At 40.2% G+C, this 13,211-nt stretch overlaps 1 protein-coding gene across 1 annotated transcript; it reads left to right on the forward strand.

The window, feature by feature from the left end:
* The first annotated feature begins 4,976 nt into the window (after window positions 1–4,976).
* Window positions 4,977–8,903, forward strand: LOC125486237 (replication protein A 32 kDa subunit-like). Its single transcript, XM_048612884.1, has 3 exons — window positions 4,977–5,124; window positions 6,049–6,167; window positions 8,727–8,903. Exons 1-3 carry the CDS (start codon window positions 5,106–5,108, stop codon window positions 8,886–8,888), a joined length of 300 nt encoding a protein of 99 aa, XP_048468841.1. The 5' UTR covers window positions 4,977–5,105; the 3' UTR covers window positions 8,889–8,903.
* Window positions 8,904–13,211: the final 4,308 nt, after the last annotated feature.

Raw genomic sequence — 13,211 nt, forward strand, 5'->3', positions numbered from 1 at the left:
CTGTTTCATGGTCAATTCATGTTCTTTAGTTGCTCTGTCTTTGAAGCTCAAGTGTTTAAAATTCCATCTTTCAATGTGTTTTTCTCTGCTCTTCTCTGTTATCCTTTCCCATTATTCTCTGGTTTGCTTCTTCTTCAATTTCAAGATTTTAATTTATCTTTTTCCCTTTAAGTCAAGTTCTTTTAAAAATTTCTAATTATATCTTAGCTATTTCTAGCTGTGATATCCTAATTTCAGGCTTCCCATATTCCAATTGCAAATGCTGCATAGTCACTTCAAGCATCTCATCTTTACAAGATTCTTTACTTCCACCTTCAAGTTATCTGTTAAATCGCTCAGTTTAGCCTTAGTCAAAGGTTTTAAATAATTCACTGTTGTATTTTCCACTTCCAGAAAAAGCTAGCTTCAAATTCTGTATGATAAACTTTACTTTTCTTCAGATCCCTCTAAAATCCTGGAGGAGCTACCAATTTTATGATCTCAGCTGATATCATTACGAGACAAGTTAGATCGCAGAATGAGACATGGTTTGGCAATCGTATTTTGTTTTGGTATTAAGAATGTGGTCTTTCACTGAAACATTGAAACACAATGTTGCAGATTTTGTTTAAATAATAAAACAGAAGTTTATTAACAAAAGTAATGAAAACAAAATACAGTATAACAAACTATCTACTATACAAAATCCCATTAATCCCCAAACACTTATATTTATAAACTGAAAAGAAACACATTGTTTTTGTATCGTACCCAAAACACATCCTGTTACAACAGTCAAAAACACACCTAGTACAGTATCAAAAAACACCACTCATACAGTACTCACCCCAGAGTCGCTGTCTCTAACACATCAATAGGTTTATGTCATTTGTGCTTTTGGTTATAGACTGGAACTGCAGATAGTTTCTTCATGGGGCTATTCATGCACCTGAGCTTAAACATACTCTGGCTCAAGTAAGCTCTTCACAATTTTAGCCCAACACTTCTAATCTGATAAAAACACTGACTCTTACTGTAAAGCAATCTTGTTTCACTATGCCTTCCCTTCTCAGGAGCTGTGGTACATACAAGCATCTTCACAGAAGAACTTCATAGGATTGTTTAAAGCCACAGTAAGGCTGAAAAAACTATGTATCTAAGCTGCCCCCACCCCCAGCCTGGAGCAAAAAATAAGTTTCAGAAATCTCCAATAAAACTTGAGACCTCATTATTAATGTTGCTGGGTTGCGAACAAGTAAATAAAAATCCGTCATTGGTGCCCAAATACCTCCCACACATTATAACAGAAATAACCATGGCTACAGAAATATTTACAATTATTAAATTCAGACACACAAAAAAACCATGTATCTCACTAGCCCAGAATCTCTCACAGTTTACATCACAGGAGGAAATGTGTTTCTACCTCTAACTTCAACCAGGAACTCTGTAAACTGAGAACAAAAGCTTTCCAAGCTGTGTATTTTTCCCTTAAGCAAAAAAAAACCTTGATTCTTCTAATTGAAAGCAAGCTAATCTGTTCAATGTTTACTCCGTATGCTCATAAAATTCTCTAAATGAAATAAAGTCACATTATGACACCAGGAACACTCTCTCATAACGATTTTAAAAATACATGGCTCCAGAGTACTGACCAGTTGATCATTAAAACCCTTCATATACACAGGCCAAAACTGAATACCACTAATTGAAAATCCAAACTCCAGAATAAATGACATTTAAAATGTCCAAATTATACATTTTATGTCACAATGCATGCACTCAGAGGCCAAGATACAAGTTTTATCGTTGATGCATTAACGGAGGAATATGAAAAGTTTACCTTAGGCTAAACATTTGGAAGATAAAGGTCCTCTACTACCTCTCTACTACTGCACAACATTGTCTGACTATCACAATCCAAAGTGAGCCATGGATAAGGTGAATCCAATTCCCTTATCTCGGGGGCCTCCTTTCAGTGAGGACTGACATGAACAGTGAAATTCAATGTCATCTCCAGTATGCCAGTACAGACTTTGGCAGGAACAAAGTGACTGAACCATGACCTCAAGCCTGACAACAATGATGAACATCTACAGGGCAGCAGTATTACAAGCACTCCTTTTTGCACTATGAAGGCATAAACAACGTATAGGTGACACACAATCTCTTGAAAAATATCATCAGAGATATTTCTACAAAATCCTACAAATCCTTCAGATTTGATGCTCCAATGCCAATGTCCTCACTCAGGCCAATACTCACTGTATCGAGGCACTGACCATAAGACGTAGTGGCAGAAGTACGTGCTGGCTACATTCAGTCAGCTGCGTTGGGTGTGCCACATTATCTTCATCAAAACCAGAAATTGCTGGCAAAATTTGCAGGAATTGCTTGTGCTTAGGCTTGCTGGAACACTGCAGCAGACCTGCAACAGAAATGTTGTATGGGAACATGGTGTGGTGAAGTAGCAGGCGACTGGAAGCTCAGTGTCATTTTTACCAACAGAATGCAGGGGTTCTGCAAAGCGGTCACACAGTCTATGTTGCTTCTCCCTGCTATAGACGAGACCATACTGTGAACAGTGAATATAGTAGACTGGTTTGAATGAACTGCAGGTAAATCGCTGCTTCACCTGGAAGGTATATCTGGGGACTTGGATGGTGAGGAGGGAGAAGGTAGAGGAGGGAGGTTTTGCTCCTTCTACTGTCGCTGTATTGGTGTGGGGAGGTGTTGGAATGAAAAAGGAGTAGACTAAGGTGACATTAAGGGAGTGGTCCAACATATTGGTGACAAAGGAGGGGAGGGAAAGATGTGTCTGGTTGTGGCATCCTGTTAGAGCTGATGGAAATGGTGGCTTACAATCCTTTGGATGCAGAGGCTGGTGGGGTGAAAGTGAGGACCGAGGACCCCTGCTGTGGGATGGAAGAGAATGGGTGAGCCTCAGCACAAGCTCAAAGAACAGCATCTCATTTCCTTCATGGGGACCCTACAGCCTCTGGCACACAACGTTCAAGTTCAATAACTTTAGAGCTTGATTCCATCCATCTACGTTGTTTACACACTCCCACACCCAGTCCTATTACGACATTGGTTGCTTTTAGCACAGCCAACCTATTTTCACCCTCTCTCAGGCCTCTTACCACACTACATGATTTGCTTTCAGCACAGACTTCCCATTTTCCGCCACCCGCAGCTCACATTATCATTCATTTAGCTTTTCTTCTGTCCTGGCCTGCATCCATAATACCAGCCTTTTCATATTTCTCCCTCTTTCACTGGTCTCCATCTCGACCTAACCACTCATGTCTCCCTTTATCTCCATCTTAAACATGGATACCAGTTTTTCTTAGCTGCTATAGTTCTGATGAAGAGTTACCAGACTTGGATCATAGAATCCCTACAGTGTGAAAGCAGGCCATTTGGCACATCGAGTCCACACTGATTCTGCAAAGAGCATCCCATCTTCCTATCGTATAACCTTGCATTTCCCATGGCTAACCCACCTAGCTTACACATCCCTGGACACTCTGGGCAATTTTAGCATGGCAATCCACCGAACATGCACAACTTTGGACAGTGGGTGGAAACCACAGCACACCCACACAGACATGGGAAGAATGTGCAAACCCACACTGGCAGTCACCCGAGGACAGAATTCAACTCGGGTCCCTGGTGCTGTGAAGCAGCAGTGCTAACCATGGAGCAACTATGCTGGATCTTTTTTTTCTTTATTCATTAATGAGATGAGGGCGTCGCAGGCTAGGCAGCATTTACTGCCCATCCCTGATTGCCAAGAGGGCAGTTCAGAGTCAACCACATTGCTGTGGGTATGGAGTCATATGTAAGTCAGACCAGGTAAATTTCCTTCCCTAAAAGACATTAGTGAACCAGACAGGCTTTTCCGACAATCGACATCAGATTTATGGTCACCATTAGATTCTTAATTCCAGATTTTTTTTGAATTCAAATTCCTCCATCTGCCGCAGCAAGCATTCAATCCCAGGTGCCCAGAACATTATCTGAATCTCTGGATTAACAGTCCAGTGATAATGCCACTAGGCCATTGCATCCCCCTGAGATTTGCCAGCAGTTTCTGATTTTGTTTCAGATCTCCCGCATCAACAGGTTTGTTTTATCACATTATCTGTGCACTTGTTCCAAAACAAGCTCTTTACTGCAAGCATCATTATGAAAAGGATACCAGGAGTAAACACTTTACAGATGACTGTAAACCTCCTTGAAGAAAAACAATATGCTCACCAACCGGCAGGAATTCCAAGGCTAAGACCACCCAAACTGGAGAAGCAGCATTTTCGAGGGGCCCAAACTTTTCAAGTGTTGCTGTGGATTGTTAGAGTCAGTAAGGGCAATATTGTGCATTGGGAGCAAGTTGATAGAAAATCTTTTTCCTTCCAAATAAGGTCCATTTGTCATATGCCTCCATTAATGTATCAATGCTAGTTTTAAGCTTGGCCTCTGAGTGCACACGTTGTGATGTAAGATGAATAATTTATAGATATTTTAATGTCATTTATTTTATAGTTTGGAATTTCAACTAGTGAAACTTGATTTTGGTTTGTGTATATGAAAAGTTTTAATGATTACTTTGTCAGCACTCTGACAGACCCAGATGTAGCGTTGGAAGGAGAATGCAAAATCCTTATCATCCCAAATCTTCAAACACCACCGACCTCCCATGTGGTAGAGCGTGCGAATGAAACATTGGACTGCTTAGTCATTTCGAGACCCAGGACTTTGGAGTGGAAGAAAATCACTGTTGATGCCGAAGGACTGCCCAAGAAAAAGAAGCTGTGATTATGTGTCATGAAGTATGAACTTACAGTCTTGACAACACTCATGGAAAAGAAGTAGAAACTGAAACAGACCTCTGACAGTAATAAAAATTGCAGCGGCCAACAGTGCTTCACTATTGTAAACCAATTACAGGCCGGGGAAGAAGGGGGCGGGAACATTCTAGCACACCACCCGGAATCCCTGGCAACGGTTGGGCGAGGGATTTGAGTATCGAGGCCTGTGAATGGTAGACTGCTGCACGCGACCTGCTTGGCGCGCTTTGTCCTGTCTGAGTGGATTTTCGTCCGTTAAACGGTCGCAAAAGGGGAATGATGTGGAACAATCCGGGTGAGGGGGGGTTGCTGAGGGTTTGTCCGTTTGCGTCTCCCACTTTTCTGGGCAGATGGCGGTCGGGTTGGGAGGCGGGGGCAGGTCGCGGGTTGCATGATGCAAGAACGGTTCAGCCGATCTACAGGCCCGGACGGACGCCTGGCAGCTGTTGCCTCTCCTGTTCTCTTGCGTTTCAATCCCCACTCCATCCGGTGGCTTTAACGGAGTGAAACAAACCGAAAGTGCATTTTAGGGAGGGGAGAAAACGAGTTTACGAAGCAGGAGGTGACAAGAAGGGAGTGGGGATGTGAGTTGGGCTATGCGGATGGAAAGGGCGAGTAGAATAGGGTATTGAGGCTTAGATATGTTTGTAAACACTCTGGTTGTGATATTTGTTCCTTAAATGAGGTGTGCTTTTGTTAGGAAAAATAAAATCGTACAGTTTTAAAAGTCATACGTTGTAAAAAAAACCTATGTACTTTTATATAAACTGAATTTGTGATCTGAATTCTTTTTACTTGTGGTATTTCCTGTCACATTTCAGTGCTAAAGCCACACAATTGTCAGAGTGGGTGGCACTTTAGGGAATGGACTTCTCATCAATGGGCAAGGTACTGAAATGTTAATTTTTCTCGCTCCACAAGTGCTTCCAGATTGGCATTGTCTTTAAGGTAGGAGGAGGAGGTGAACAGTTTAAGGGAGGGAATCTCAATCAGGAATATTTAAGAGGCCTGAATTAGGTGAGTTCAGATGTCTGTGGATGTCAGGGCTGGGAGGGATTATAGTGATGGAGTTAGGAGGCTAGGGAGTGTTTGTATTTGGGCCATCTGTGCAGGATGGAAAATACTCATTAGAAATAAATGAAAACTGTAGTTATAAAATGCAAGTTGTAAATGTAGCTTTGTTTTGATACTGTAACTGACCTCCAACACTATTTTCTAGGTTCTTTTGGTGGAGGCTATGGAGGTTTTGGAGATACTGGTGCAGGAGGTGGGGGCTACTTGCAATCACCTGGAGGGTTTGGCTCACCAGTTGGAGGCAGCCAAAGCGACAGAAAAACTGTAAGCACAGACACTTATAAGAAAGAATGAGACCAGGAGTAGGCCATTTGGCCTATTGAGCCCTCCCTATCATTCAACATGATCATAGCTAAACCCCTCTCCCAATACTCTTACTTTCTTCCTATCTCTCTTGAAACCTTTAACCTCTAGAAATCTGTTTCTTTCTTAAACACGTCCAGTGACTTGACCTCCACAGCCTTTTCTGAGAGAATTCTGCAGGACACTACCAATTAGGTGGAGAAATGTGTCCTCATCAGTCAGAAATGGCCATCCTCTATCCTGAGACTGTCATATCCTGTTCTGGAGCCCCAGCTAGGGAAACAACATCACTGCATTCGGTCTGTCTAGACCAATAAGAAGTTTGCTCCAGTAGCTTCTCCTGTTGCTTTCCCTGCCTCATTATTTCAAAACTCCATTGAATACAGGATCAGTTGACTGATGATCTCTCATGACATTCTCAAAAGTCATCTGAAAATCAAATCCACCACCTCCTATTCTAATAGTTAAATCTTTAAGAAGGTCTCTTTTTGTCAAACTTTATTTAGTTTTCATAAACCTGTGTTGACTTTGTGTAATTCTGTTGGTATTTTCCATTATTCATCCTTTATAATGGATGCCAACATTTTCCCTACCACTGATGTTAGGCTAACCTGTCTGTAATTCTTGGTTTGCCCCCTGCCTCCTTTTTAAAATAATGGGTCTATGTCTGCCACTCTTCAGTCTGTTGGAAATGTTCCAGAATCTACTGAATTTTGGAAGATGACAACCAAAACATCCACTGTTTCCACAACCACCTTATTTAGTACCCTGGGAAGTAGATTATCAGGCCCTCAGAGTTATCAACTTTTAATTCTATTAATTTCCAGCACACTTTTTAAAGCCAGAAGTAATTTCCTTTGATTCTTCCTCCCCAATAGACCCAAACATCTCGGGAAAGTTATTTTAATACCTTCTGTGAAGATCTAACTAAAATAGTTCTGTTATTGCTCTGCCATTTTCTTTTTTAACGATTGATTCTGTCAGTATGGGGCCTATGTATTTTTTTTTAAAAAACCTACTTATAGAGGCATAGTCTGTTTTTGTTGAAAGTTTACTTTCGTTCTCTATTTGTCTTCACTTAGTTACCCTCTTGATTCTCCTTTGCTGAATTCAAACCTGCTGCCAGTCCTTGCTACGTTTGCTAGCAACTTTTTATGACTCCTCTGTGGATCTAATGCTACCTTTAGTTTAATTTGTTAGCCATGGTTGGTGTGCTTTTCCTATTATGTACTCTCACCCAAAAAGAATGTTGTAATTCATGCATTTGTTCCTTACATGTTAGCCATTGCTTATTATTGTCATGCCTTTTTATTGAAGTTGCCAAATCTCTTTCAGCCAACTCATCCCTCATACCTTTGTAGTTTCCCTTGTTTCCATTTAGGATCTGAGTTTCAGATTGGACTACTTTATTTTCTATGCCACTTATCGCTGCAGTTCTGCTTGTGGAATGTAATTATAAAATTGGGTGTCAAAATACATATCTTTTTATCGAGAATGTAGAAATTGGTATTGGTCTTGTTTAAACTACTAATGATAAATTTGTAAAAACCGAAAGAACTGCGGATGCTGTAAATCAGGAACAAAAACAAAGTTGCTGGAAAAGCTCAGCAGGTCTGGCAGCATCTGTGAAGGAGAAAACAAAGTAACCTTTCAGGTCCTAGGAAGGGTCCCCAGACCCGAAATGTTAACTCTGTTTTCTCCTTCACAGATGCTGCCAGACCTGCTAATGATAAATTTGTGATGTGCTATGTTTTTGTATCTATTTTTGCAATCTGTTTTGAGAGTTATTTCACCTGATCAAAAAATGCTAGGAATTTATAAAGTCTCTACCAGTTTGTAAAAACTTTCTTGATTATGTTGAAGAACAGCAACAGCTGTGGCCAGAAACTGTAGCAGGTTTTGTGAAAGTGATAGGTGCAGTGTACTTTTACGTTATGAAATTTAAAACTTTGTTTCAAATTATTTAAATGGAAACAAAATCTGCAAACTAAACAAGGTGACACCAGCTTTACTATCACAGTTTTGTTTTAAGTTGCTTTTATTGGGTTTGCATAAGCCAATCAGTAAAAATGTTGTTATTCATTTTATTTTGCACCATTTGGCTACTCTGACCTGTTGCAATATCAGAGTTATGATGCCCTCAAAATATATATAATTCTGTAATACAACCCTGCAATCAAAATACTGACTAATCGTGATTAAGTAGCAAATAAATGCAATTTAGACAGGATATGGCCTTGTACCTGTTGTTTCCATTTTGCATTGCCATTTATTGCAAAGTCCTGTAATATCGTTATTAAAAGCTTAGAACAGTGTTCTGATTAATCCATCGTTGTAACAAGATGAAACAAAGTAATTACTTAAAGTGCAGTTTATAATATCTAAAATGTATTAGGGTAATTACTTTGTGTGTGGGGGCATAGTCTATAAATTTTCTTATACTTTTGTCATTCCCTGTTTCTGTAAACAAACATATTTGAGATCTGCTGAACTAACCTTTATTATTAATTCTTCTATCAGAGGTCACGGGCCCAGCAAATAGTTCCTTGTACAGTGTCACAGCTACTGGCCGCTATTCAAACAGAAGAAATTTTCAGGATTGGAGAGGTGGAATTATCTCAGGTGAGTGAAAAGCTTCTAACTATTGAACATTCCAAATTCATCAATATGATTTTGAAATGATTTCTGGTATATCAGTCAACACCATCTTATTTTTGTGACTTATTTTAAGGTATATAAGACTAAATATCTATTTTAGATGTAACATTAAGGGTATAAAGACTTTTTGACCCTGAAACAGTCTCACTTTCCTGATTCCCTTAGGGTGATGGGGAGATATTCAGTCATTAGCTGAATGTGAAACAGTTTTATTTTTACTTCAATAAGGGTATAAAAATTATAATGTGCAATCACCAAATTTGATTTGACCTTTGCTTGCTAATCCATTTTAAAAGACTGTGTATATTCATGATCCTTTTTTCTTTTGAGGCTTAATCTGATAAATATTTCTAGTATAGAACTTTGAGTGTTGCTGAAAGATGACACTTGGTTGAAACTTTTCATCTTGCAAGTTGTCCTGAAGTGTGCAAGAGAAAGCAATGTATAGGAATAACAACAATTATGCTATATTGAGAACAGGGTCTTTTTTATTCACTTGTGGGATGTGGGTGCCACTGGCTGGCTAGATTTATTGCCCATCTGAAGTTGCCCTTGAGAATGTGATAGTGAGCTGCCTTTTTGAATTGTTGCTGTCTGTATGCTGAAGGTAGACACAATGCCATTAGGGAGAGAATTCCATGATCTTGACTCAGCAATAGTGAAGGAATGGTGATATATTTCCAAGTCAGGATAGTGAGTATCTTGGAGAGGAACTTGCAGGTAATGGTGTTCCCAAGTATCTGCTGCTTTTGTTGTTTTAGATGGAAGTGGTCATGGGTTTGGAAGCTGTTGTCTAAGAATCTTGTGCAAAATTCTGCAGTGCATCTTATAGATTGTAGCAGCAGTGTGTACTGAGCATCGGTGGTGGAGGAAGTGGATGTTTCGCTAATCAAGTGGGCTGGTTTGTCCTGGATGGTGGTGTTGGAGCTGCATCCATTCAGACAAGTGGGAAGTATTTCATCACACTCCTGACTTGGGCCATTATAGTTAATGGACAGGCTTTGAGGAGTAAGGGATTGAGTTAATTGCAGCAGTATTCCGAGCCTCTAGCCACTGTTAATGTGATGAGTGACCAGAACTCCACTACAACGATAACCCCTCGGCTGCTGCTAGCGGGGGGTGAATCAATGATGGTAATCCCATTGAATGTCTCTTGTTGGAGATGGTCATTGCCTGGCATTTGTGTGCCATGAATGTTACTTATCACTTGTCAGCCTAAGCTTGGATATTGTCCAGATCTTGTTGCATTTGAACATGGACTGCTTTGGTACCTGAGGAGTTGCAAATGGTGCTGAACATTGTGCAATCATTGGTGAATGTCCCCACTTCTGACCATATGATGGAGTGGAGGTCCTTGAAGGTGGTTGGGCCTACCCTGAGGAACTCCTACAGAGATGTTCTGAAGCTGACATAACTGACCTCCAACAACCACAATCATCATTGATCACTTGGCAAATAGATTGTGTTTGGAAGAGGTATTACTGTGAAGAATGCACCAGTTAGATAATGACTAGCACTTAACTGCCAAGTTATGTACAAATTAATCCAGGCATGTTGATTCTGGCCAAGGGATTGCCCTGAGAAATGAATCTGAGAATGACTATCAGTCTTTATTTTTTTAAAAACTAAAGCAAGTGCAGTGAGAATAGGATCAGACCCTTGAAGTATTATGGACATATTTCTAACTCTATTCCAAATTGTCATTTTGTTAAAAACTACTGTGAAGATAAATTAGGTGTTGTTTGTCAAATTTTTGTGGAATCCATGGAATGTCACATCTGTAGAGTATCATGGACACTTCAAATAGAGACACCTAACAGGAAGAGATAGAAGGGTTGACTATATCCCCCCTTTATCAGCAGAGAGCTACCACTTGCAGGCATTTTTTATGTCCTTCCAGCAATGTACAAAAAAAAAATTATAAACTAGTTGCAACCTTGGTCTGGTTGTAGTAATGAAGAAGGTGTGCTTGTGAGCAGAGGTGATCATGGATACCAGCCTGGCTTGAGATGCTGGTCAATAAATCACAATAAGTCACCGCTGCATTGCTGGTAAAATGAATAGAAGATTGCTGGAAGTAAAATAGCTCGCAAGCCAGTCAGAAGGAAACCGAATAGGAAAGGCATTCTTGCTTTGAATGCTGCCAATCAACTACCATTGAAAGGATTTCTACTAACTGGCAAAAGCCAAGAATCCTGAAATTGACTGTTCAACTTATAGATAACAAGGTGTAGAGCTGGATGAACACGGTCTAGACCCGAAACGTCAGCTTTCCTGCTCCTCTGATGCTGCTTGGCCTGCTGTGTTCGTCCAGCTCTACACCTTGTTATCTCAGATTCTCCAGCATCGGCAGTTCCTACTATCTCTGTTCAACTTGTTATGCCTGTTCTTTTCTGTTGTTTTGATTTGTGGACTGAAATGGGAAAAGAACTGTTTTATAAACATTGTTGAGGGATTGCTGTATGTTTTGGAAAGCAAGTAACTTGACGTTCATTGTAAGTGCTGTTTATACAAATGGAGATTACCTGGCATGGACTAGTGACCAATTACCAACAAAGACCTTCTACCTGCCAGCAATTGTGATTGGTTCCCAGGTAGCTGAATAGCTTGGGACCTGTAAGCAAGCTAGTCCGAAGCAACAGATCTCCAAGTTCAGGGACAACGTTCTGTACAGACAACAAAACACTTTTTTTAAGCCTGAATAAAACCAGTTTATTTTTCCTTCACTTGCTATAAACTGTGACTTTTGAACCTCAGAAAATGACCCATATACTTTTAAGTCTTATATTTTTCATGCGCACTTATATTTCATTCAGTAAGTAATAAACTCATACTTTTGTTAGCTTGGCTAAATTGGACCATTTTTGAAACTTGAATCCATTTAGTCTGGGAAGAAGGGCTGCTTTAGTGGATGCTTTTCTAAATTAACCTTCTTGCAACTAAACAAGGGGGCAGGTGAATAAAGTAGGGAAGTGAGTTCATCTCTGTTCACCTGGGAGCTTAATAATTTGGATATCTGTTTGGAACTGTAGAAACTTGGCAACCATCATCTGGGGCTTGGTTGTAACAATAGATGTTTGCTTTGTTCTTGAATCCGACAGTGGCACGTAAGATTTCCTTGTATATGTTAATTTTTATTTTTCTTCATTAGTAGGATGTGGGCATCGCTGGTGAGCTGCAGTCTTAAACCACTTCAGTTCGAGCGCTGTAGGTTAACCCACGTTAGGGAAGGAATTCCCTCCGTCCAGCTGAAATTCCAGTTCTGAAGAGGAGGAGTCTATTGAGTTCCCTTTTCTTGGTGCCCTAGTTGAGAAATCGGCTCAAGGATTCAACTACCACTTCTACTGCAAGTCTGCCTTCAATTGGCCAATATAAACATTGGGTTTCTTCGGTTTCAAACACTATAAGATAAACATTGACTACTTCATACATCGGGCCTGTGCCATTTGTTCGTCATCCATGGAAGCTTGATGTTGAAAAAGGGCACATCAGAGCCATTGCAAGATAATGGCTGCTCTGATCAGATCATTTCTCGCTGTATATTGCACAAAATCACGAAGGGGCCTCATGCTATGTTTTGGTCCTTAAAAAGTGCCCAGTCTACACAGTATTTTACACCTGATTATCAGGTGAAGCTATCTATTTCATGCTGCTATTATGCAGTAGTATCGAGCTGTGTTCGCCACTAATAGAATGCTGCTGTCAAGCCAAAAAGATACTCTACCTGTTGCGCAAAATTGGTATGAATTTCATTATTATGACTATAAATAGGAACAGGAGTAGGCCATTTGGCCCCTCGAGTATCTGCTATTCTTTAATTGGGTCATGACTGATCCAAATTTCCTTGTGTCCGCATTACTGCATTTTCCTCAGATTCCTTGATTTCCCTCCTGATCGAGAATCTATTTATCTCAGCCTTAAATTTACACGCGGTCTCTATGGCAAGGAGCTCCAAAGACTCAACCTTGAAGAACTTCCTTCTCACTCAGTCTTAAATTGGGGAACCTTTTATTCTGAGAGTCTATGTCCTCTGGTCCTAGACCCTCCCATGAGTGGAAGTATCCTTTCAGCATTTACCTTATCAAATGCCTAAAGAATCTTATGTTTCAATGAGATCATCTCTCATTTTTCAAAATTTCAATGAGCAGAGTCTCAATCTGTTTAACATTTGCCCATAAGACAATCATTCCGTACCAGGGATTATCCTGGTGAGAAACTTTAACTTCTCCTAAAATAAGGGGACCAGAACTCCTCCTCATACTCCAGATGTGGTCTCACTAGCACCTTTTACACTTGCAGTAACTTTTCCCATCATTGATATTTCAATCCCCTTGAAATAACGGCAAA

This window comes from Rhincodon typus, chromosome 27, assembly GCF_021869965.1.
Source record: "Rhincodon typus isolate 14 chromosome 27, sRhiTyp1.1, whole genome shotgun sequence".
In the NCBI taxonomy this organism is placed as follows: Eukaryota; Metazoa; Chordata; class Chondrichthyes; order Orectolobiformes; family Rhincodontidae; genus Rhincodon; species Rhincodon typus.